Genomic DNA, 25923 nt, shown 5'->3' on the forward strand with positions numbered 1-25923 from the left:
CGTGGGCACAGGGCCCCCTGAGCCGGCCCCGGGGGCATCCCTGCCTGCTCCCGCACACGGGACCCCGTTCTCACCCTCTCCAAGGAGCCCATAAAGCAGGAAGGATCTTGGCTGGATGCAAAGAACTTCCCTGACTGCCCCTAGGACAGTGTGCGTTTCGGCTCGGGGTGCACACGGGGCCTCCCGCATGCTGGAGGTCACACGGACCTCCAGGTGCTCCCAGCATCTGCAGATCATCCACACCGGGACTGTGCACCGCGCCCCCCCACCCTCTGACCCACAACTCACCGAGGACGGGAGACCCGGCGGAACCTTCCGGACCTTCTTGGGCTGCGTGTCTATTGAGAGAAAGGGGTGACTGATGCCTGTCCAGCCAGCCAGGACACGATGTGGAACCCCCAGCGTCCCCAGGCCCCGTCCTGCCCCTCGAGGAGACCCCTGAATCTCCCCTCGTTAAAAACACTCAAAAGCTCGGGTCCTCCCAATGGGTCCAAAGGAGGACACGGTCAAGACGAGACGCTCGAGGTGGTTGCGCCCCGGCCCCCCTGTGCCCGCCCGTCAGGCCCCACTCACCAAGGCCGCCATCCGCGGGTCTCCGCCGGGGGTTGCTGGGGTAGGAGGGGTAGTACTGGGAGCCCTTGGCGCCCGAGGGGGACAGCGGCCCGGGGCTGCCGAGGGCCATCTCGCCCGGCAGGAAGCCAGCCTGCGGGGACGCGAGGCCATGAGGGGCTGGGCTGCCCCCCGCTCCCTGCCCCAGGCCGCCCCACCACCCCGTGGGAGCAAGCACCCAAGGCGGGGCCCTCAGGGAGCAGGACCTCGCGTCCTCATGCCCGGAGAGGAAGCCAGGCCCTCGTGCTTGGGGTGTTTGCTGTTTTGTTGCTAAAGGGCTCGATTCTGCAGTGACCTGCACTTCCTTCCCCAGGCAGCAGCCAGCCCGAGTCAGTGCCCCGGTGCTGCCCCCGTTCCCCTGGTACCATCCAACCCCGTCTTCCCGACCCCCTTGGGGTGGACGAGCCACGGCAGCCGCATCCTCCCAGCCCGGCAGCCCACGAACATTGCTCTGTGCCTCAGTGGGTGCATGAGCTGTCCCCAGGGGGCCTGGCTGGGAGGATGTGCATTCTGGTACCCAGCTGGTGCATAATAGCGGCACTGAAGCACCCTGAGCACGAAGGGACCCTTGGGCACAGGGAGAAGGGGCCTCCGTGGGTGGGAATCGGGCCTGTGGTGCGGGCCTGCCACGCGGGCAGAGGCAGTGCCGAGGCTGGACCGTGGGTCTAGCCTGGGAAGGGCGAGGCCCAGGGCTGCTGGGCTGGCACGCAGCCCCCTGCCCCTTGGGATGGGTGGGGTCCCTCAGGCCCGGACCCTGGGGCCCGTCCCAGCTGCTGTCTGAGTGAGCGACACTTGGCCCAGCCATGAAAGCCGCCATAGATCAGAGGAAATGGGGATGAATTTGTTTGAAATACTGGGGGAAATATTGGGGGGAAAAGGTAGAGAAAGGAAAGGGGGGCAGGGGCGGGGCAATGTCCAGACAGCAACGGCCCTTCAGGGTCTGGAAAACAGGGTGTCACCCAGCCCACCAATCTTGGGGCTCCCGGGCTCTTGGCAGACTGCTGGGTGCTGGGCCTCTGTGGCCAATGGGGGTTCCCGTGCCCAGCTGCCTGCCCCCTGCGGCCGCAGACCCTCACCTGACTCAAGCCACCGACGCCCGCTTCTCTCCCGAAGGCGGAGTATGCGGCCCGCTCGCTGCCCTTGCCTGGAGGGGAAGATGGTCACTCAGCGTCAGGCCGCGCAAGCTCCAGGGCACACAGCAGGAGCTCAATAGACGCACACGATGGAGAGAATTGCAGTGGGCGATGGGGACGTGCCCCCGGTGAGCACCCCACCCCTGTCACAGCACAGTCGGCAGGTCCCAGCGCCCCGGCACCCAGCCCCAAACACACCCCCGGGGGCCGGGCACCCCTCGTCCCGCCTGCCTCGGCCCCCCGAGCCTCAGGCCGCGAGGTGCTGGTTCCCAGGGTCTGAGGGCGACGGGCCCGGCCACGGGGCAGCCCCGCAGCACCTCCCGGAAACGAGGGGCCTCTTCCCAGGGTGGGGGCTGCTGCTGCCTGGACGCCTAGACCCAGCCTCGCCTGAACCCCCGTCTGGCTTCAGCTGGGATCCGGGGGTCAGGGCCGACTAACAGGCTCGCTGCGGGAGTAGCTAAAACATCGGGCAGACCACCCTCGGTGACTTCTAAATCAAGAAAAAAAATGTGTTTAATTTAGAAGAACAAAAACCTCCACTAAACAGCTGGCACAGATGTTGCTGGACCTGGCGTCTTCTCCCTCCCGTTTCCTCATCGTGGCGCCCCGAGGTGTGGGGTGAGAGTGGGGGTGCTTCCTGCCACACGCCTCCCTCGGGGCGGCTCAGCGAGGGCCCGGCCTCACCTCCCGACCTCAGGGGGGGACGAGGACGAGCCGCCGGCACCCACTCACCCGAGGCTGCCCCTCGCAGCCCTGCCCTCGCCTGCCGGCCTCGGCCCCCAGCCCACTACCCCCCAAGGCCCGGGCTGGACGCTGCCCCCCGGGCTCCCCACCCCGGCAGGGCCCAGCTGGGCTCCGGGCACCGTGGGCTGGGCCAGCCCGTGGGAACTGCCCCGTCAGCCCTGCTGCCTGGGGGCCACGGGGGCAGGAAGGGGTGGGCGGAAGGAACCGCGGAGGGGAATGGGGCGTCCCAGGGGCAGAGGTCACTGGGGTCACAGCTCCCACTGGCGCCCCGCAGGGCTCAGACGCTGCCCCCGCCCAGTGAGCTCCGGCTGTGTGCCTAGTCCCCAGCAGCGCACAGGGGGACTCTGATCAGTGGGGTCCGCCCAGGGCTGCCCCTCAGGGTCCCGGGGACAGGCTGGGGCCCCCAAAGTCCTCTGAGCCTCAGTTTCCCCCTTCAGTGCTCTGACTCCCGGAGCTCACGCCCCGTGCTGAGTGCCAAAACCCAGGAAGGCATCCCACCCACGGGCCCGACTCAGGCCGTGTGACAGGCCATGGCTTTATAAACCGCTGAGATAACGTGCTGCCGGTCAACTGGCCCGGACTCCGGGCACGGGAGAGGGCGACTTGGCACTTGAAGAACAAAATTAAAATCCCTGTTAACAGCTGAGGCAGCCAAGGCTCCAAGGAAGTGGGAGCAGACCCCGGCAGCCGGGCACCCGAGACCCCTCCAGGGGCAAGACCCACTGTCCCAGGGACCCCGAAGCCCCCGAACCCCCAGGCCCAGGACCCAACGTGGAGCAGGGGAGGGAGGCCCCGCGGGGGTCGGCACCCGGGACGGACGTCCAGGCCGGCTCACGGTCCCTGCGGGATGCGGCCCCCAGCCACGCTGCTGCTTTCTGCTGAGCCTCATTTGTGGGCAGCGAGGCCGGGGAGCCGGGACGGTGACAAGCAGCAGCACCCACGGGCACCACTGCGTACGGCGGGGCCTGAGGGAGCCAAGCGAGAACCCCCAGCCCACAGTGGGGAACCGAGGCCCAAGAGGCAACAGCTTGGCCCCGTGTCCACAGGGCAGCCCGACTCGAACCCGGGGCACAGAAGGGGGTCCCAAGGCCCCAGGACTTCTGAGTCGACTTCCCAGCGACCCCGCAACCACAGCCAACAGGAACTGGGCTCCAAAACTGCCCCCCTTTGCCACCAGGTGGGGAAACCAAGTCACAGAGTGTGCCACGTCCAGCAGGTCTGGGCAGAACGGGGCCCGCTGACCGCCTGGTCCATGCTGTGTCCACCTGCCCATGCTCCAAGCATGAGTCAAGGCCTCACCACCGAGGCTCCCTGGGTGAACATTCCGGAAGTGCTGGGCATCTGGGGCACCATGCAGTCCCCAAGGACCACCCCGTGTGCACGTGCATCCATCTGTGTGCCTCCGTGTGTGTACGTGTTGGTGTGCCTGCATCCACGCGTGTGTGCTGTGTGGGCGTGCATGTCCCTGTGAGCGTGCGTCATTTGTGCGCGAGCGTCCGTGTGCGAGTCCGGGCGTGGCTACATGGCGGACACTCACCTCCAAGCCCAGGGCCCAGGAATGTGGATGAAGAGAGGTTGCCAGGAGACTCGCTGAAGTGGGCGCCTTCGCCGTAGCTCTACAGAGAGGGTGGGCGGGTGTGAGGAGACGGGGGGGCTCAGAGGCCCAGCCTCATCCCCATATGCAGCCGGGGGAACTGAGGCTCGGAGGCAGGTGTGCCGTCAGGTCTCGGACCCGCGTCTCTGGGCCCAAGGCCCTGTGGGGAGAGGCTGGAACCTGCCGGGCCTCACTCCTTGCACCCCAACCCCACCCGGGGCCTCGCACGGGCACCCTCACCCGGCTGGGGTCGAAGGAGGAGCTGTTCTGCTCGCCGGTGCCCCAGGAGCCCGAGCCGGGCCGCTCCTCAAGACCTAGGGGGCAGGAGGGAGAGAGAAAGGGGGTCACTGCTCGCCGTCACTCGGGGGAGAGTCGCCAAGCTGCCTGGGGCCCTGCCCAGATCGATGCCGCAGCCAGTGGTGAACACCCTGCACACACCACGACTTAGAACCTCCAGGTCCTCAGCAAAAACCCTCCACTGGCAAACTCCTATCCACCCATCAAAGCCCCAGCCACCTCACCCACTCTGGACCAAGCCTTCCTTCCCCCTCCCGGGTCCCCCCCTCTGGCCCAACCCTGGGCTCGGTCTCTTCTGACCCTGTGAGAAAGGCTCGCAAGGACCTCAGCGAAGGGGGATGACTGGTGAGCGACCTCTCAGGACAGCGGCCATCTCCCCCCATCTCCGCCAGTTAAGGAGGCAGGGGTGTCTCTGTTAGAACAGAGCAGCAGCCGGACAGAAGGCGAGGGTGGGACTCCATCCCTCTTAGGGGAAACCGAGGTACAGGCAGGGCAGAAGCTGGCCCGGGGAAGGCCCGTGGTGCAGCAGGGGTTAACCAGTAGGGATGGGGACCCTGGTCCTGAGGGGTGGGGCGGGGCGGGTGGGGTGCCCCCTTATCTCCCCACACACTCTAACCGCAACTGCCGCCCTCGCGGGGTGGGCACGGCCTGCCGGGTCCCTCCCGGGCCGGGGGCTCCGTCTCCACCCACAGGTCCCGTCTGGACTCGGGGACCCCGGAGCACGGCTGCCGGAAAAGCAGGACAGTGGCTCCCGGGCCCCGGCCCCTTCCCCACAGACGAGGGTGTCCAGGGGGCCCGGGGGCCGGGCGGGGGGGGATGGGGGCTTCGCCCTGGCGGCGGGTCCGGCTCCACTCCCCAGACCCAGGCTGCGGGTGGCCGGGCCGGGCGCCGGGGTGTGGGGGAGTGCCCCCCACCAGCTCACGGCGCCCGCCCTACTGCACATCTGTACCAGAAACTTCTTTCAAATTGCTTCCTTCTATTCCAGTGCCTTTGTGTTAATCGTCTCCCCCCACCCCAACCCCGGAGAATGGTGTTTAATTGCTGTCTAATTTGTATAGTTATGCATATTAATCTCCCAGTCCGATGAATATTCATGTGTTTTATTTAGATTTTGTTTTCTAATCAAAATTTCCCAATGTGATGGCAGGTGGGGGCTGGGAGCTGCCTCAGAGTCGAGAAACCCACCGGGCATTTGCCACCGGATTTGCGGAATCCGTGCCGAGGCCCTGGGAAAGAGGGAGGCTGGGCTGGCCGTGTGGCCCCCCGGTTCCGCCAGACGAGCCCCCAGCCCCACCTGGGAGGCGGCCTGTCCCCTGAACGGGGGAGCAGGGGAGGGACGTCCCGAGGTCCCAGCCAGTGCGTGTCTGAGCGAGGACTCGAACCCGGCACCCGCAGCCCAGGCCCCTTGGACGGTGATGGTGGGGTGCTCCTCCCGGAACGGGCCCCAGCAGGCCCCTGGCAGAGGCCCCCGGGCCCCCCATGGCCCATTCTGGAAAAGCCCCCCAGCCCGGCCTCCCCACTTCTAGAAATGACGAAAACAGGGACTGGTCCCTCCCTAACAACCCCCATTAATAGTTACTACTACCCCCACCAATTAATTATGCATTTTAATAGCCTGCTCATGAATATTCATAATGCATTCCTTGCTCATGTTCTAATTAAAATGTACCAACAGCATAAGGCGTTCCCGTGGAGTGTCGTTTCCCTGTGACTTTCCCCTGGATGCTGAGGTGAGGCCCTGATCTCGGAGCTGCCCCGGAAGGGACAGACGGACGGACGGGAGAGCCCCCTTGCCCAGGGGCCTCGAGAATAACGAGGAATACTCCACGTGGCGTCCCAGCCCCGGTCCCCACCGGGTCCCCTCCCGGCCGTGGCCGCCCTCCCCACGCCGGGTGCCCCGTCTGCAAACGCAGAAGCAGGAGGCGGACGCAGAGGCGCTCAGTGAACCCGCACGGGCTGCGTCACCGTGTCCCAGGCTCGATTCCCACCCACTTTATTATTTTTGTCAACAAAGTTTTATTGGCACACGGCCCCTCACCTTTGTCACGCAGCGCCTGGTGCTGCCCCTGGGGCAGGGACCCACTGCGGCTGACTCGGCACACGCCGACCACTGGACTTCGGTACCGGGAGTGGGGTCATGGTGGCCAAAGGGCACGGACAGGGCCCCATTCCCCGCCCCAAACACGTAGGGACAACTCCAGGCGGTCAACAGGCCCGTGCGCACTACGGTGGGCCTGGGGGCTTCATCCTAGCAGCACCCACCGTGTAGCACCCGCCTCCCCCAGCACTGAGGCTGAAACCCGGGAGCCCCTCATCCTGCCTCCTCCTCACTCCACAGCCCACCCAGGGGACCCCTAGCGGGTCAACCTGACCGCTCCCTGCCCCATCCCCGAGGGTCTCCTGCAGACACTGCCCCAGGCAGCCAGATGGGGCTTAAGGAACAAACCCTGGCTCTCCACCCTCCCTCTAGCCTCCCCCATGGCTCCCCAGCGCCCTCAGGGTAAAGACCCAGCTCCCCCCCGGCATCACATCCTCCACCTGCTCCAGCCACATGGGGCCTCCTCGCGATGTCCCCCCCATGGCTGACCCTGTCCCCGCCCTCACCAAGGTCCACTAGCTCCTTGTCCTTGGGGGCCCTCAGGGAAGCTGCCTCAGCCGTCCCCTCCCAACCAGGCGGCCGTCTGTGTCCCCAGCATCACCTGGTACAGGGCAGGGCACTGAGACGGCCTCCGAACACATCTGTCCTCACTTTTTCATCCCCCGTGAACAACTGACCCCATGGCTCCAAGAGAACTTCCCACGATGACGAAGCTGTCCTCCCATACAGCAGCCACCGGCCGGACGTGGCTACCAATCGCCTGACAGGTGGCTTGTGGGACTGGGACAAAGAACACTCAGTTTCACCTAATTTTAATCGATTCAAATTAAACAGCCATATGAGGCTGGGGGCATGACCCCCCAATGAAGGGCTGAAATAAGAGTCCACTAGCAGCAGCACACACACCAGAGACAGACGGACGACAATGCTCAGCGGGAAAGACTCGGCAGCCCAGGCTCCCCGGCCGTCTCCAAATCCTTCCTTCCTGCAGCTCGCTCGACCCCCCCGAGCTGCACGGAGCCTGGCAGCCCCCTTCCGTCCCTTCCTCCCCTTCTAACTACACACTCCAAGGAACTGGATTGTGGCCCCTCAGCTTCCCTGCCTGGGCTGGCCCCCTGCGGCCCCCCGCGCCGGGGGGATGCTTCTCCGATCCCACATTTACCAGGGGGCGCCGGTGGGGGTTTGGGGGTGATCTTCACAGGGCTGGGCCGTAAATCCAACCAGGAGCTCGGGAGGCCCTTCTCGTCTCGTGAATTTTGGGGGGATAAACTTTTATTTTTATATAAGTTCAAACTTAGGGACTGTTACAAAAAGAAAACAAAAACCTGCCCCGTACCCTTGAGATTTGCTGTTCACACTTTGTCCCTTTTGATCACCATCTACGTGCTCCCTATATTCAAAAGCAGATACATGTTTGTTTCCTATAAAATTCTAAGTTTTAAAAAGGTTTCCAGAACCTTGCAAACATGCTGTTTGGTGAGAAATGCCAGACACCAAAGGTCAAATATGGTCTGATTCCACATGTGTGAAATCCCTAGAATAAGCAAATTTGTCCAGACAGAAAGGAGTCGAGGGGACCAGGGCCCAGGGCGGGGGGCTTGCTGCTTTGTGGGGTCAGAGTTTCCGCTGATGGGAAAGTGTCAGCCCTGGACGTGGCGGTGCTGATGCAACACAGTGAACGATGCCACTGACTTGTGCACTTAAAACGGCTCAAGTGGCAAATTTTATGGTATATATATGTTAACCACAATTAAAAAAAAATAATTTAAAGAAAACGGGCAGGCGGGGCTGGCAGTGGCCCCGCAGGCTCCCGGCCCGGGACGCTCAGGAAAGGGAGGCCGTGCCCGTGGCGCTGACGCAGCAGAGCTCCGCTGGCTCACTCGCTGCGACTTCGAGGACTTGTCGCCGGGACAGCGGGTTCTGAACAGGCTGAAGAAGCAGGAGCAACCCAGAGCCCCCTCCGTGCCCTGCCATGTTGCCTCGTCTACCAGACGCTGGGGCCTGTCCCCAACCGGCCCGTCCCCGGACCAGTCTAGCTGAGGACAGCCCCAGCCCGCGGGGTGGGCGGTGCGGCCCTCGGGGGGCTGCAACACTTACACGAGCAGTGACTCAGAGAAGCTGTCCGACCCCTTCCCGCCTGCGAACTTCAGGTCCGTGACCCTCGCCCCCACTTCAGCGACACGGGGGTCCACGTGGGACCCGAGGTGGGGACACAATGGCCGCCCCACTGCGCGGACAGAGGCAGACAAAGCCCGGGCACGCGCAAGACGCCGCATCCCAGGAAACAGGAAAAGCTGCAGCTAGTGGCTGCCCCGCGCCCTCGAGGCTGTGACACGGCATGCGGGGTCTTTGGGGTAAAAGAAGATGAGACCTCAGAAAACGAAGGAAAAGGAGTGACGGGCAGGAAGGAAAGACGGCATAGCAACCCCACCACAGATTCCTAAAGCAGCACTGAGGGGGGCAAAGCAGAACGGGCAGGACAGACGGACGATCGACGAGAAGACGGGCACGCTCCGAGAAGGCCCTGAGCACAGGGAAGGACGGAGGGAAGGAAGGGCTCCGGGAGAAGACGAGCAGGGCTGCTGAAAAATTAAGAAACAAGAGCCGCAGATCAGAGCCGGCATTCCCGAAGGGAGCTGGGATAAAAGACGGAAAAAAACACCAGAAACCTGGGGCCAGGACGGAACTGAACCCAGCGTTTCTGACTGTGGACGGTGAGGGCTCACCGCTCACCAGCAAAGACGAAAAGCAACTAAGACTAAGACAAATTTCCTTACCGGGCGTCACAACTGCCGAGATCAACTGTGCATTTACGGAATTTCAGGACAGGATCGCAACACTCTGTCCGGAGGACGATGGGGCAGAGTCTGGAGTTTGCGCTTGAGCAGAGAGAAGGCTCTGACGTGAGAGTCCCGTCCCCAGCTAAGGCGCGTGAGGACAGGCACGGGGGGGACATCACCCAGGTCCCCTCACTGAAGAAACAGTCCCTGAAGAAACGCTTCCCCGACTGCGAGAGGAACCGAAATCCAGAACCCGCGGGGGCAGAAGCGGCGGGCAGTGGGTCTGTCGTGCCCCCGGTAATGACCGTCGCCAACAGTGCCACACTGGGCAAGATGCTTCGGACGTTTTACCTCCCTGAACCTCTGCGGCAACTACTATTATCCCCAATTTACAGACAGGAAGACTGAGGGGCCATCAGAATAAGTCACTGGTGGCCCGAGGCCTCTTAGCACAGAGTAGAGAGAGCAGGGATACGGATTTCCAAACAAGAGGTAAACCTCACACAATTCCTAACCGAAGAGAAACAATGACTCAAGAAAAGTGGCAACTTATTTACGCCAAGTGCGTGGGTGAGGCGAGAACTTCCCCGGAGAGGGGGATGTGAGTTCACGTCTGAAGTCGGAAACTGCAAAACGGAGCTCTGAGCAGGTTATTTCAAGCCACGGATACAACCACTCGTGGAACCACAAACCAGATAGATTCAAGTGTCCAAATCCAAAACAAGAAAGGACTCGCCACGTAGAAGAGACTGCAAGCAGGAAGTATAAAGACAGGAGAATGTAAAGATTATGGAAGAAAAACCTAAAAATGTAAGTGTAAGACAGATTCGTACTTTAAATCTAAGAATATGGCATCTACAAAAGACTGTTCCGGAACAAGCAATTCGGGAAGACTAAATATAACCAGATGCACAAGGATATACCAGGCAATACAGATAAAAAGGATGGGGTGTAGCAGTAATTGAAAAATCTGAGTTCACAGTTCAGGCTTTTACTGGAATGAAGATGTCATTTTTCATGGATGACAGACGCAACCTTCCGAGAAGATCCCACCGTCTCTTACGTGCTGAAGAGTCCGCACCCAAATGTATGACCCGAGAGCATGGAAACACCTAGAAAGACCTAGAACACAATCGTGGGGAACGTGTGCTCCCCTATCTTTAATGTGACACTGAATTTTAGACTAAAAATCTAAATACGGTTGAGCCAGGATCTAATCACCCCAGAGACCCAGAAACTCCCTCAAGTTCTTCGAACGATCAACACGGTGCATTTAGCAAAAGGGAAACAGCTCTGCATCTCCCTGATGCACCAGTAGTTCAAGCCACATCTGATTTTCAGCAATGCTGACCTAGAAGCTCACCAGCCAATCCAGAAACCAACATGCCATCCCCAACTTGGAAATCAGAAATCTCCAAAAAAACTCAAGTCAAAGAAAGGTTCCTTGAAAAAAATCTATCATCAGGTATTTACAAAATAATGAAAACACGCAGCACCCTCAAGACTTATGGGATATGGCTAAAGTGGCCCTCAGAGGAAAATTTATATCCTCAGCTCTCTGATTACTAAACAAGGGAGAAAGAAGTAAACAAATGCAGCCTTCGATTCAAAAGTTTAAAAAATAACTTTAAAAAGAGGAGGAATTAAGATAAAAGTAGAAAAGAGGAAAGCAGTCGATTGATAAATATTGATTCGCCAATGAAGCAGATTCCTTGGAAGAAAAATCAATAAAATAGATAGGGCACCAGGCAGCCGAGTCAAGGACAAAGGAACGAAAGAAAAAATAAGCAGATGTGAGGCTGAGAAATAGACTGTTTCTCTGGACAAAACAAAAAGAATGGCAGGTGACTTCATAGTTTATTAAGAAATGTGACGTTAGCTAATCTAAAATGTGGTTGAAATGGTTGATTTTTTCCCCAAGAAAAGGCTAAAATTGACAGGAGGGGCAGACAAAACCTCAACAGGGCACGAACAGCAGAATGGAGGGTCCCGGAAGACTCAGATGCCAAGAGAGCTGCAGGCCAACTCCCGGCGGCACCGGGAGCCCAGGAAGCTCCAGTGTGGTGGGGACAGTTCCGAGAGCCGGAGCCACCTGCCTGGTTCAGAGAGCGGAGAGCAGCCTCTCGGGACGACAGGCGGAATGCAAAATAAAATACAGGCAGAGCTCATCCAGCAGCTCATTAAAGGGTGCCCGAAATTCAAAGAGCATCCAATATGTAAGAAAAACTATTAGTGGAAATGGAAAGCACCAAATCAACAGGGTGAAGGAGAAAAACCAGGGGACAGGCCGAAAACGCATCCGATGTTGTTCAATTGTTCACTTGGGTTGTCAAACAGGAGCAGGACGTGCCCTTCACGGGACAAAGCGGGCGACAGAAAGGACACGCGGACCAGGGCGAGCTGCGGAGAGCTGTGCCAGCCTGAGAAGGACCCACACATGCTGGCCTGGGCCCCCCGCCGTCACCCCCACCAGGTGGTCTGGAAACACCACACACAGCATCACGCTGGCATGGAGGAGACGGCGGCCAGAAAGGACTGTGAAAAAGACCCCCAAACCACCGCATGGAAAATCCTAAACTACCTGGAGATAAAGCTCCCTGGAAACGTGTATGACCAAATTAAAAAACAAAGAGAAAAAGCTATAAGATGACAAAGGGTCTTCTTTCAAAGTTTATTTGAAAAACTACTAAGGGTCAAAAAAGAGAACCTGAATGAATGAGGAAGGTTGCCAGGTTCTCAGATGGGAGAACTCAGTATTAGGAAGACAAACAGTTCTTCCCAAATTTATCCATGCGTTTAACATAATATCAAAACCCCAATAGGTTCTTCTTTCAGTATTTTTTTCAGGGGGACATAAAATTATTCTAAAGCTCATGAAGAAAGATGAGCCTGTCTGAAGATGTCTGAAAAAGAACAACTGGGGGGGGGGGGGCATTGGGCCAACAGAAAGAAAAACACCATAAAAACCCCCTAACTAAAACTGGGTAGTGTTGAGGCAGTTAATGGATGGAAAGATTAAAAAAGAGAAATTAAAAAAAAAAAAAAAAAAAAAAAAGGAAAGAGATCCATTAGTAACTTGCAATTTAGGAAATGCTGTGAGGCATTTCTAACCACCAAGAAGGTATCCCTGGGTTTCTTTTGTTGTTCTTTAACTTCTGAAGTTAAATGCTAACTCCATTTCCCTCCATACTATCTGCTCTAACAAGGGGGCAGCTGAAGACTACGATTCCTCCCCAAGTACAGCTTTGGCCAGGCCTCATAATTTCAGTGTGTTTTGAATTATTGCCAGTATCTGTCTATTCTGCAATGGTTATTTTAATTTTCTCTTCGATCCAAGAGATGGACAAAAAAGAATTTGAATATTTCTAAATGGTTCAGTTTTTTATTTCTTCCTACTTTTTAGTCTTTTTCTTTGAGAATTATTATTGGGGTAACATACATACAGCCTAAAATTTCCCATTGTAGCCACTTTCAAATACACAATCCAGGCATGTTAATTAGTCACAGTAACTTTTCAGGCCTTTATTAGGTCAGTTTTCATCAAGGGGGTGGGGCCCCCAGTTGGGGCTTGGCCTCTAAAGGATGCCTCCCGGCAGTCCCACCAGCGTCTCGGTCTCTCGGGTCCTGGAGTGTGCTCTGAGCAGCCCAACAGGTGAGCCCCAAGTGTACCTGTCCAGGAACTGCCGCATCAGCTCCACCACAACCACTTTAAGGGGGTCTGCGGAGGGCGCACTTCTGTCCCCTCCAGCACGGCTGTCCAGATCCCTCAACCTGACAACGAGGAGCAGACGCGTGTGACTGTCACACCTGCGTGGCGGAACAACCCTGCCGTTCAATTCTGTTTATGCACAACTGAAAAGAACGTTCAGGAATGGCACCAAGGCCAGACGACCATAACTGAAAAGATCGATTGTGCTTGACAGCATAGAAGTTAAATGCGTAAACCGGACACAAACTAAAAACCTCCATCATTAACAATATTATAAACGAAAGGTTGGGAAAAAGTCTGCAACACATATGACAAAGGACCAGCCCCCTCCCTACAAGACGAGCTCCTGCAAACTGAACGTGCAGTCCAGGTAAACGCACGGGGCTCCAAGGGGAGGCGTATCGGGCGGTTATCTGCTGAGGCTACTAAACCCTGTGGGCTTCGGCTTCTTTGTCAGTAAAACGGGGATAACAACTGCACCCATTTCATCGACTGGTGAGGACTGAGACCTCGTAATGTAAGACCTGGGCTGGGTGCCTGGCACACGGTGCTCAAGAAACAGTGACAGAAGCCAGTGCTGCTTACAGTCACTACTGTTGTTACAAAGTCCACCGGAGGCAACAGAAAGGAACAAACTATTGATAAACCCAGGGATGTGGTTGGATTCAAGGGCTTTACGCTGAGTGAGAAAGTCACACACTGTTCAAGTACGTTTACATGACATTCTAGAAATAAGAAAGCTGCAGAGATGGAAAGTGGAGGAGCGGCTGTGAGGAGTTATGAATCAGGGGTTAGGGGGTTGAGGGTGGGGGGCATGCAGCCCTGAAGGGGCAGCACGAGGCACATTCTGGGAAGACGGCCGGATCTCCACCTGGATGGTGGGGTGGGTGCGTGCATCTACAGAACGCCGCAGCCACGCTCACAAATGAGTGCACAGAAAACTGGGGAGACAGGACCGAGAGACTCCACGGACATCCCCAGTGTTAGTTTCGTGGTTTGAATCTTTGCCGGAGCAAAGGCGAGACGGTTCCCAGAGAAGTCCAGGGAGAAGTGCTTGGGACCTCCTGGTACATTTTTTTTTTTTTTTTTGCAACTTCCTGTGAGTCTCTATTTCAAAATAAAGAGTTCACATCAACAAAACAGTTCATTGACCCCCATAAATGGGGCTCAAGAGATTACTGGAAAACTCATCAAAAAAAAAAAAAACTTCCTATGACCCATCAACTTTTGAAAAGACAGACGGTCTGCCCTCTAGCAGTCAAGTAAAGGCAAACTGGAATGACAGTTTTTGCACCCTTCAGACAGGAAGAGATAGAAAAGTCCAGGTGCTGGCTTGGACACTGGCTCAGGGGCAGGGACACCGAGGGAAGTCGGAGTCTCCAGAGAGCGAGCCGTCTGGAAACCCGCAGACACTTTCAACTTGAATTCCCAGCGCCTCTGCTTCTAGAAACCTCCCCTGAGGAAAGCCCACACGTGTGTGGGGCCCCACGGTCCTTTATAAAAACAAAGTGTGCAACGGCTGTACCTCAGCATTGGGCCTGCTCGGAGCATGTGTCACACTTAGAATGACACAACCCGAGAACGCTGTGGAAAAACTAAAAATAGAAAAGAAATTTCCTTCGGTCCATCAATAAGCATTTCCTGATGTCTTTTGTGGCCTCGGGTCCTGTATTTTTTTGGCAGGGGACGCGCCGCGGAGTAAGAGCTGCCTGCCTCAGCGTTTCCCAGAGAGGGGAGTGAGGGGACAAAGGACTCTCTCCCCGAAGGGCTCCCAATCCAGGTAGGCGGAAAAGGCCCATCTCCCACCAGCTCATCTGCAACTCCTCCCTTAAGACTAATTTATTTTTTTAAACATATAAAGACAGGCCGAGCAGACCCTCCACAGGCAACGCCGCCTCATCACACCTCGGCGTGGGCTCAGCACCTTGGGACTTATTTTCAGGGACACCTTAGCTGGCTTTCTAGTATCAAGTGTCCCCCTGAAACAAGTTTAAGAGAAGCCGGGTGACACAGAGGCGTACTAAATCCACGCTGGCCCGGCATGCGCACGGATGGGTCAAGGCGTGCTTGGCGGGACCCTCACGGTTTCGGAAACTCCGACAAACGATGTGTCCCTAAAGCTGACACAGCCCCCCACCTCGAGGCAACTGAAAGAGACCGAGGCTGGGAAAGGAAGAGAGTGGACCTGCCCCTGCTCGTGCAGCCCAGGTGTGCTCCATCTCCCGAGCTGGATGGGCCGCCCACCCCCACCTCCAGCAAAATCTGCAACGTGGTGAGCCTTCCTAGGGCCCCCAAACCTGAGCCCATGGAGGGGGGACAGGCTAGGAGGACCCTCCTGGTCCAAGGCTAGCAGGACAGGGGCAGCTGCAGGAGTGGCAGAGAATCGACCTGCAAAATCTACGGGGTGCCCTCTCGGGGCGGGGCCTGGGGCGTCCCAGAGGGAAGCCTCGGTTCGGGGCTTGGCCATGGGCTGCACAGAAGGGCTGTGCCAGGTCCTCGGCCTCCGTGGGGACTGCTGGGGGTGAGCGGAGGGCCTGCAGGGATTTTCGGGCCTTGGGAAGGCTCCGGCCACCCTCTGGCCACTTCCTCAGGCGGAGGAGAAGGCCGGCGCTGGGCAGCAGGGTGCCTGGCTCTCTCCGCAGGAGGGGGAACACAAGCACGGCCCCCTTCATGCACCCCTGAACACCCTCTCCTCCAGCCTGAGCTGGACGGGCCGGTGGCTTCGGAGACGAGGACTGCAGGCCAGACTCGGTGGACGGCAGAGGAACGCAGCCCAAGAAGCAAGGGTCTGGGGTCCACAGGGGGAGCACAAGAGGCATGCGAGACTCTAGAACAGGCCCCAGGAGCGGCCACCCCATCCTTCTCGAGGGGCTCCCCCCACAGCCCACTGACAACCAGAGTGGACTTTCCGACACACTCACCGAGCCTCAACCTGCTTCTGCCCGCCACCCCATGGCTCCCTGCTGCCTTGGGATGGAGATCGGGCCCGAGGCCAGACCCCTCCGCCCAGACCCCGGCTTCTGCTGCTCCAAGCAGGGCCCCCACTTGGCTGTCCTGCTCCCAGCCACCTCAGTGCTGGGTGGGGGATGACCTCGTGGGCCACCCACAGGGTTAGCGCGCGACGTCCCATATCCCAGGAACCCCTCGGTCCCGGGCCACCAAGGATGGTCGGTGACCCTCTTCCTGCTGCCCCGTATACAGCTGGCACCTAATATATGCACGGCACGTGAGAACAGGTGGGGGAGCTGCACCCGGGCAGGGCTAATGAGGTGGGCAGAGCTGGGCGAGGGCTGGGTTCCAGGTCAGCCCCTCCGGGCCTCAGTTTCCCCCATGGGACAGACTGAGACCCAGCATCCTGGTAGCCGTCCTTGGAGTCCCACTGGGCCCCAGCCTTTCTCAGGAGGGATCAGGGGCCAGGCCTGCCAGCCTGGGTGAGGGGACGCAGCTCTGCCCACCGGGCTCTGTCAGACCCAGGTGCAGTGCCACACACGGGCAGCCGATGCTCGGGGTCCCCTCGGGCTCGCCTCCAAGCCCCTCACTTGACAAGCCGGGCTGGGCCCGTCGCCCTCAGCCGGTGCCTGGTCCACAAGCCTGCGATCTGGGGGCACCCTGGCCCCTCACTCCAGGGTCCCCGCCTGCAGCCTGAGCTCTCCCCAAGGCGACCCCTTCAGCGCTGGAGCAGCCGCCATCCTACCTGAGCCTCCGAACTGGGCGCCGGCCATCGCAGTGGGTCGGCCCTTCCCGTTGGCGACGGGCAGAGGAAACATCTGTGGGGGCAGAAGGAGAGACGGTGAGGGGGGCGGGCAGCTCGACCCAACCCCGCGCCTGCCCCGGCAACCTCATGGACCCCAGGTTCTGCCACCACTTCCCGGGGGACCCAGAGACCCCAAGGCAGGGGGCACCTGGGGGCTCCTCACCATCACCTGCTGGTGCCCGGGAGAGGGGCTCACCGGTGCTGCCCACCACCCCAGAGGGCTCACCAGGGCAATGGGAGCCGGCAGGACTTCGAACGCCCACTCCCTGCGCCTGCAGCTGGACGCTCTGGGGACGGCCTGTTCACACAGTCGCTACCGCGTACCCACTCACAAAGTGACACAAGCTTGTCTAAGTTTCCGGGGGCCGGGCTCTGTGGCCTCTCCTGGGAGCCTAGGGTCACCAACCATACGAGCTCTTCACGGCGTGGCCAGGGCTAAGGGGGACCCAGGACAGGAGGCCAATGTGTCCGAAAGGGAAACTGAGGCTCGGGGGGGAGGGCACACAGCGGGCCGGGCAGAGCTGGGAGAGGGTCTCCAGCAGGAAGGCGTGGGGCCACCCCTTATCCCCCCCTCCCGCCTGGCTCACCCACGCCCGTCACACTAAGTCCCCAAAGATTAAACGACTTAGCAGCGAGAACCGGAAAAACCCAACGTCAACACACCCTCTTGCCACAGAGAAAACAAAACACACCCCGGCCCTGCCCCGCGGGCCTGGGTTTGAAAGACTCCATGTGGGGCCAGAACCAGAGCCCCAGCCTTGCGGGGAGCAGCGACCGCCCCCAACCTTCCCCAGGCGGCCGGGAGGTGTAGATGCAGCACCTGTAGACGCGTTTCACACCTCGGAAGGGATCCAGGGGCTCGGTCCTCTCCCCCACACCCTGCTCGACAGCAGGGGAAACCGAGGCCGTCCTCCCGTCTGGCCCCGGCAGGCCGAGGCTCCCGGGGAGGGGTTGCCCAAGCCAGAGGCGGGTTCTCATCGGGTCACATGTGAAACGGGGACTGGCCGAGCCCTGGCCTGCCCCCAGCTCGCTTCTCCAAAGCCCCTCTCCCACTGGGGAAACCGAGGCCTGGGTTGCGGGGCAGGACCAGGACCCAAGGGCCCCCCGGCCTGTGAGTGAGCAGCCGAGCCCGCGGGGTAAGGACTCCACTCGTAACTGTCTCATCCCCCAGGCCTCCAGGGACGACGCTGATGTGGCACATGGCACGGGGGTCACTGGGCCGTGACCCTCCCCGCCCCTGCAGCCCCATGATCAGCCAGCCCGGCCCCTCCACCCCCAGAGGCTCGGTTTTCTCTTCTATGAAATGGACCCAGGGCCTGGGCCACAGGGGACCTCGTGAAACCCAAACGCACAGGGGCTGCACGCACCTGGCGGGGGCTGCCTCGGAGGCGGCATCGGAACCACAAGCAGGTTGGCTAGCCCCCCACGGCACCCCCAGACCCCCTTTCCTCGTGGGCCTGCGGCTCAGGCACAGGCAGGACCTCGCCCGGCCACCGAGTTTCTGGCTGCCGCAGCTGAGTTCCAGCCCAGCCCAGCCCATGTGGGGAAGCCCAGGCGTGGGGGCCAACGAGGGGGGCCCTTAATGGCCCGCTCTGGGGTTTTGTGGTTTTTTAACATATTTATTTTGACAGTCACCCCTTCTGCTTCACACGAGCACGGGCGAAGGAAACACTTCCCTGGATAATTTTTTGCTTTGGTCTCTAAAGAAATAAGCGGATGTCTTTCTCGGGGGCAGGTGGGACAGAGGCAGCCAGGGCAGGGCGGCCCTCTCGGCTGCGGTGACCTGGCGTCAGGGCTGGGGCCCCCGTCATTCTAAGGACAGGGGGTGCAAGACCAGCTCTAGGCAAAGCCGGAGGGGGAACCTCCCGCCGCAGTTTCCACGCCTGTAAAATGGGCCACCGGCTCCGAGCCTGAGAAGGGGAGATGCTGGGGCCCTTGGGCGGGGTGTGGGGCGGGCCGGGCCCAGGGGCCTCAGGAGCCGGGTCCCGCAGGCTGAACCTCCACTCCCACCCCCCACCCCACCCCCATCCGTTCTGGTCCAACAGTCCGTGACCTGTCAGTTTAACAAAACAACCGCGCTGCACCCCCTGGTTACTCAGCCGGGGAGGCAAAAATAAAACGGGGCCTTAAAATACCGCCGTGAGCCTTCCGGAGCTGTGGCCCTGCTGTCCTGCAGGCTGTGCTTCTCCTGCGGGCGTGGGGGTGGGTGGCCGGTGTCGTGTCGGTTTGGGGACTTTTGTTTTCGACAGACCTAGGGGCCGGGCCTCAGAACCCGCTGGGGGAGGCTAAATTCAGATCGAAAGCGCCCCCACCCCCCACGCCGTTTCACACCAACATGGTGCTCGGGGGACGGAATTCGGGGAACCGGCGCCACCCCGGCCGGAAGACAGAAACCGAGGGGCCCGAGTCTGGGGAGGAAGCGCTGGGCACCCCCCTGCGCGGATGGAGAACGAGGCCTCTGGGCCTTTCGCCGGCCGGCTCCCGCACTGGCCTCCCCAAAACAACAGCGACGGCAGCAACAGTAACGGCAGCTGCCGTCCGCCGAGTGCCCCCGAATCACAGAGTGACTGCAGCTTCCCCGTCCGTGTCCTCCAAAAGCCCCGAGGGCCAGGACGCGCTGGGGGTCCCCGGCATGGGTCAGCGGGAAGCTGGGCACCTGGAGTTTTTCCACCGATGACGAGCAGATCAAGGCCGCAGTGTGTCCTGCTCACCCATCTGAGCTGCCACCCCAGGCCTCAGTTTCCCCATCTGTATGGGGCTAGGCCAACACCTGGGTGACAGGGGACCCTGGAAGCCGGGAGGCTCTGACACAGCCCCCGTGGGGGTGTCAGCCAGTCCACCACGGGTACCCCAATTCCCCCAGCCCCACCAGGGAGAGTTCTCTCTGCAGCCACTCACTCCCCTTTAAGACCTTCCCAAGAATCCTGGGAGGCTGGGGGCATCCGGGGGGTCCCTGCTCACCATGCTGAAGTCCAGGAGGTCACTGAGTTCCTTGTCAGAGCCCACGGGCGCCATCTTGGGCAGCTGGTTCATCCTCCAGGGGCGGTGGGGAGACTTGGGGTCTACACACAGCCCTGCAGGGGACAAGGAGAGAGAGGGGGTGTCAGCAGTTGTTGCCCAAACTGACAGTCTGGGGAGCGGGGGTGCTACTCATTAGGCCCCTTTAGGCTGCTTCGGGAACCCCAGTTCTGGGGCAGCCCTGGAGGAAAGAGTCTCCTCAAACCCAGACCCCCCCAGACTCTAGGGGTGGGGGCAGGGAAAGATCCTGGAGACCCCCCCACCCCCAGAGCCAGCCAGGAGTCTCAACAGCGGGGGGGGGCGGTGGGGGTGAGTATAAATTCCCTAAACTCCATCAGGGATCACCAGGGAATCAAGTTGCAAAATTTGAACTGGGGGAGGGCGGGAGGCTGTCGGGGCCCGCCCCTCGCGGCCACATCTCCCCTTACCAGCCACCCCCAGGCTCCCCGCCCCCACCCTCCCCCAGGGACGGGGGAGGAGTAGCCCAGGCCCCGCCCGGAGGGAAATTCGGTGACCCCCCCCCAACCAGCAGCTGTCACAGCACGTTGGAGGCCCAATCACCCCAGATTCAAAGTGGAAAGAAACCCACAAGTCACAAGAAGACGCAGCCCCCTACCCATTTTATGACTTATTGGGGGGGCACCCCACGTAGAGATTTAAAGGGTTTTTCCCTCCACTCTTAACCTCCCCCTCCCTCAAAACACGAACTCAGAAGACAAAAAAGCAACCCTAGGTTGTTTTACTGTCACGATGTAACCGGGAATAATTTTTTAAACTTTGAAAACACCCCTGCCCTCCGGGAGTGGGCTGGGGTCCCAGGATCAGGGTTTCCCCGCAGCGTCCCCGGGGTCTCCCTCCCAAGAAGGGGGATGGGAGATCCACCTGCCAGCCCCCTTCCACGCCCAGAAAAGGAGGCAGAGAAAGGCGTCCGTCCCGAGGAAAGGCAGGAGAACCCCCTTTCCAGCGTCTACTTTTTCGTCTTAAGGGTTCCCCAGGTGGGGAAGGGGGTGGCCGGGGAGAAACCACCGGGAATCCGGGGAGTGGGTGGGGTTCCGGGATCGGGGGCCGAGGGAGACCCGACTTCAGAGGCAGAGAAACCCCTTTGTTTGCCAACTGGGGACGGGGTGTGAAACGGCCGCCCCGCCGCACCCCCTCCCCCGCTAGCTTCTTTCTTTTTGCTCCGAGGGTGTGTGAAACTGACTTTTGGAGGAGTACGAAACCGGCCTTTTTTGTGGGGTGGTGGAAACCGACGTTAAGGGCGGCTGAGACACCCGTGGGGGCGGCGCTGCAAGGGGTTTGCTCGGGGAGCTGCAAGAACTTGTGGGTGTCAGAAGGGCTTCGGGGGACTTGAAACCGACTTGGCCGGGGATTGAAACTGGCTCGGGGGGTCTGAAACCGACTTTCCGCGAACTGGAGAAGGGGGTGGGGGACATCAAAGGGCCTTCTTTCAGGAGGGAGTGGGCCCGGGGAAGCCTGCCCCCCACCCCTCCCGCAGCCGGGGCCCCTTTGAAGCTCGGGGCGCCCTGCGCCGCCCGCCTCTCCCGCACTAACGCGGAGCAGATGTTCCCCCCCGGCGCCCCCCACCCCCGGCCCTGCACCCTGAGCCCGCGGCGCGCGGCCGCCCCTTCCCCGCGCAGACAAAAGGCCTCCCGCCCGCGGTCCCCCTCCGAACCCCGGCGCCCGGGCCGGGCCCCTCCCAGGGGGTGCAGGGACGCCCCGAGGTCCCCCCGCCGGGGCCCCGGGGTGGGGGGGGTGCGAGGTGGGGGGAGCCCCGCGCCGAAGTTGGCCGGCGCCCCCCGCCGGGGGCTCCGCAAAGTTTCCCGAAGTGCGGGCCCCCCCCCCGGCGGCGCGCAAAGTTGGAGAACAATGAGTCCCGGGCCCCCGGCGGGGAGGGAGCGCCCCCCATCGCCGCACTTCCTCGCCCCCCGCCCCCGGGCCCGGGCAACTTCGCGGGCGCGCACCGAGCGCGGGGGCCCCCGCCGCCCGCCGACCCCCCGCCCCGCCGCCGGGGGCGCCCCTTTACCTGCTCGGCGAGGCCGGCCGTGCGGCGGGCGGGGGCCGGCGGCATGAAGCGGGTTCCCCCCCCAGCCCCCCGGGACAAAGGGGCGTCGCGCCCGGGCCCCCGAGGGTCGCGCGTGGGCGGCGGCGCGCGGCCCGGGCCCCCTCCCCGCCGTCGCCCGCGCCGCGGGGCCAGTGGGCGCGCCCGGCTGGCGGCAGCGGCGTGCGCGGTGCCCGCTGCCCGCCGCCCGCGTCGGGTCGGCTCGGCTCCGGCCCGCTACGCCCGCGGCCGCCGCCGCTGCCTCATCTTCCTGCGGCGGGAGACATGTTCCGCCCCCCGCCCCGCGCCGCCCGAGCAGGCCCCGCCCAGCCGCCAGGCCCCGCCCCCGTCGCCGCCGGCCCCGCCCACCGCGCCCCGCCCGTCGGCGCGCCGCGGATCCCTCCGCCGCCCCACCCCCGCCCCTCCCGGCCGGGCTCCGAGCACCCGCGTGAGAACCCTGCTGCCTCGCGGGGTCCGGGAACTGCGAGCGGGGCCGCCCCGGAGAGCCCTCGGGGAGGGTCGGTGGGCAAAAGGCCCGGGGAAGGGGGCGGGGACTATGTTCCGGCGCGGAGGTTCACGCGGGCTGAGCGCAGCGTCCCTGACGCAACGGGAAGGACCGTGAGAGGAGAAGGCCGAGCAGCGACGGCCAATGGGAGGGCGCGGTCGCCTGATTGGCGGGACTCCTGGCCGTTCACCACGAGGGCCCGCCCCCGCCGCGCGACGGATCGAGAGGCGGGACTCTGCGAGCGAGAGGCCGCGAGAAGCGGGGGAGCTGGGCGCGGGGGGGGGGGGCGGGGGGGGGGGCAGTTGGATTTTCACTCTCAGGTTATCGTGGCCGCCCGCGCGGGATCCTTGGTTTGGTCGTGTCTGCGTGCCTAGGGCTGGCCCCGGGTACTGAGCCTTGCGAGCGGGCATCCCAGGACTGGACCGGGCGAATCAGACCCATTTTACGGGTGGGGAAACCGAGGCTCGCCTAGTTCCGGGGTCATAGAGCCCCGCGTTGACTCCCGGGCGGTGTTCCTGCTTTGCCAGTTTGCCTTCCCTGCCTGAGCCTCAGTTTCCCCGCCTGTTAAATGGAATTTGCTCACACAGCTCCCGGCTGGGCCTTCTTGATTCTTGGTCCTTAGACCGAAAGTTCCCCCCAAGGCAAGACATTCTTCGGCGTCGGAGTAATAATGTTAAATGAAATTAACAGTCTTCCATGGCATCTCGTGGCCCCCGAGGAGAAGTTCCAGAAACTGCCAAACTCATTCCCACCTCTGGGCCTTTGCCCCTTGCTGGGTCCCCTTTCTGGAATGTTCTTCCCATCCCCACATGGCACCCCCTGCCCAGGGCCCTTTCCCGGGGAACTGGGCTGAAAGGAAGAAAGAAAAGCAGGTGTCCCCGGGGGCTGGCAGTAAGACCCCAAGGCGCAGCCTGAGGCCCCTGTTAGAGCCCCCGGCCCCTCTCGCTGCACCCGAGCTGGGCCGCCCCTCACTTGCCCCTCCTGGCCCTGAGTTTCCCACGTGCCATGGGTCTGGGGGAGTTTGGGTTCAAATCCCTCCCGATCTTGCTGCAACCTTGCACACATGGTGACCACTCTCTGGCCTCAGTTTCCCCACCAGGAACATGGAAGGGCTCAGAAATACCAAGGAGTAGGCATCTTTGGTTTATACCTGCATCCCTCAGCCTCTCCCCAGGGAGGGACCTGGGGCTCTAGAGTGAGGGTCCCCTAGGGGGCTTCAGGCCCAGCCCAGCCCTTCCCTGTGGCCCAGCCCTCACCCCCCAGGTCTGGGGGCATCTGTGGTGCACTCTGACCCCACCCCCCATTCTGGGGCTGAGGGTTCTTGGGGTCCCCAGCCTCACCCGGCGTGGTCCGGGCAGCCGGGGAAGCTGACAGCTCAGGGTCTAGATCACAGAACTGAGGCTGCAGTTCCTAGAGGGGCCTGACAGCCCCCTCCCCGGGGAAGAAACCATCCATTCCACTCGGGGGCCACGCAGTTATGGCGGCGAGGTCGTGACCTTGGCTGTCCACTCCCGGCCATCCCGGAACCCAGTCCAGAGAGAGACGGGACGCCAGACCCCCCTTTCATCCCGAATGTGGCCCTTTGCAGCCGCATGTTTGGCCATCAAGTCCTCGAGCCTGAGGGTTGAGCCCACTGTACAGATGAGGAAACTGAGGCTCACAGGCACTCGCACAGACCCCCGTCCATCCTGGGCACCCTCCCAGCAGCCACAAGCCACCATTGTCTTCCCCGGGAGGCCCAGCGCAGGGCTGAGTCACGGGGCGGTGCAGCCTTTGGGGGCCCCCTCGGCCTCCGCCTCTGCCCAGCCCCGGGGCCTGGGTGTGCCCTACAGGGCCTTGGCACGGGGACAGGCGGCCAGCGGCGGGTGCCAGGGGCCCCTCGGGAGCAGCCCCCACCCACCTGACTGCAGCCTTTGTTCTCCCCTGGGTGCCTGCTGGGCCCCAGGCGGGCAGGAGCCGGCGACCCGCCTTCCCAGGCCGTGCTTCCTCCTCTGTGCCCGCCACGCCTGCTCTCCGCACCTACTGTGTGCAGGACCCATGGTGAGGGGGTCACCCGTTTCCCACGGTGAAGGCAGGAAGGTGATGGAAGCTTCCGGAAGCCGCGCAGAGGAGTGTGCAGGCCACTGAGGGAACGTCATCAGCCCAGGCCCAGCACCCTGGGTCCACCCTGCTGACACCTGTTTTCAGTGGCCTCCAAAGTGGGGGACTTCGATTTCTTCTGGGAGAGAACCAGCCCCCCACGCCCCGCTGCCCCCTCAGCCCCAACAGGAGGGGAGGGAATTCGCTGTCTGAGCGAGCCGGGACCCCGCACAAACTAGCGAGGTCACGATACCGAGGCCCACAAGGCCGTGGCCTCTGGGAATGGGGAGACTCCAGGGAGAGGCCTGATCCCCAGTGTCCACATCCCTCAGGACCACCCCACAGCAGCCTGCACTTTGCTCACCTGGAGTCGGGGCCCAGCCGGGGGTCAGAGCTCAATCCAGGGCCAGGTCTAGAGCCTGGAGTTGGGGGCTCAGCCAGACTCAGGGCTCAGTCTGGGGTCACAGCTCAGCCAGGACTGGGGCTTAGTCAGGGTGTGGGCTCAGGTTGGGAACAGGGCTCAGCCTGGGATCAGGGCTCAGCCTGAGGTCAGGGCCCAGCTAAGATTGGGGCTCAGTCAGGATGTGGGCTCAGGTTGGGAATAGGGCTCAGCCTGGGGTCAGGGCTCAGACTGGATGTAGACAGGCTGGAGTCAGGGCTCAGCCAGGATTGGGGCTCAGGCTGGGAACAGGGCTCAGCTAGGATTGGGGCTCAGCCAGGATGTGGGCTCAGGTTGACAATAGGGCTCAGCCTGGGGTCAGGGCTCAGGCTGGGGTCAGGGATCAGACTGGATGTAGACAGGTTGGGGTCAGGGCTCAGCCAGGATTGGGGCTCAGGCTGGGAACAGGGCTCAGCTAGGATTGGGGCTCAGTCAGGATGTGGGCTCAGGTTGGGAACAGGGCTCAGCCTGGAGTCAGGGCCCAGGCTGGAGTCAGGGCTCAGCCAGGGTTGGGGCTCAGGCTGGGGACAGGGTTCAGCTAGGATTGGGGCTCAGTCAGGATGTGGGCTCAAGCTGGGATTAGGGCTCAGTCAGGATGTGGGCTCAGGCTAGGATCAGGTCTCAGGCTGGGATCAGGGCTCAGTCTGGGGTCAGGGCTCAACCAGGGTTGGGGTTCAGTCAGGATGTGGGCTCAGGCTAGGATCAGGGCTCAGGCTGGGATCAGGGCTCAGTCAGGGGTTTTGTGCATAAATTGGGTGACAAAGCAGCAGCACCACCAGCCGCTACCCGAGGCCTGGTCGCAAATGGTGCTGGCCTCTGACCTCTGGAACGCAGCAGCCATGGGTATTAGGCTGGGCGAGGGTGTGGGGGTGATGTGACCCCTGTCCCTGCACCCCAGATTTTCTGGGGTCTGTCAGGATTGCCAAGCAAGGGCAATGGGGAAGGGGGGCTCTGCAGCCCAGAGGAGACCCTGAGTGGCCTGGGAAGGGTCCCTTGGTGCAGAGCACGTGCAGGAGGTGAGGCCGAGTGCACAAGGAGCCGGGCACCGGGGACAGAGGGCAGGGGCAAGGCGGGAAGGAGGGCCCTGAGATGGAGGGGTCACAGCCGCGGAGGCCGCAGGGAAGAA

The 25923-nt window shown here is 61.5% G+C and overlaps 1 protein-coding gene across 7 annotated transcripts in view; it reads right to left on the reverse strand.

Annotated features, from left to right (window-relative positions):
* TCF3 (transcription factor 3) overlaps positions 1-22066 on the reverse strand; it is a 30862-nt gene extending 8796 nt beyond the window's left edge. The window contains exons 1-8 of one of the 7 annotated variants that reach the window (XM_037823834.1): positions 21760-22066; positions 19680-19792; positions 16659-16731; positions 4321-4394; positions 4024-4102; positions 1686-1753; positions 574-703; positions 289-338 (exon numbers count right to left, since the gene is read on the reverse strand). In XM_037823834.1, the coding sequence (XP_037679762.1) occupies positions 289-338; positions 574-703; positions 1686-1753; positions 4024-4102; positions 4321-4394; positions 16659-16731; positions 19680-19751 (546 nt within the window). In that variant the 5' untranslated portion in view covers positions 19752-19792; positions 21760-22066. Of the gene's footprint in view, positions 1-288; positions 339-573; positions 704-1685; positions 1754-4023; positions 4103-4320; positions 4395-16658; positions 16732-19679; positions 19793-20618; positions 20910-20937; positions 21264-21759 lie in introns of those variants that run through there. The other 6 variants (XM_037823830.1, XM_037823832.1, XM_037823831.1 and 3 more) reach the window with 6 other exon arrangements.
* Between the last annotated feature and the right edge of the window lie 3857 nt (positions 22067-25923).

The sequence above is a fragment of the Choloepus didactylus genome (genome assembly GCF_015220235.1).
Source record: "Choloepus didactylus isolate mChoDid1 chromosome 25 unlocalized genomic scaffold, mChoDid1.pri SUPER_25_unloc1, whole genome shotgun sequence".
Classification (NCBI taxonomy): Eukaryota; Metazoa; Chordata; class Mammalia; order Pilosa; family Megalonychidae; genus Choloepus; species Choloepus didactylus.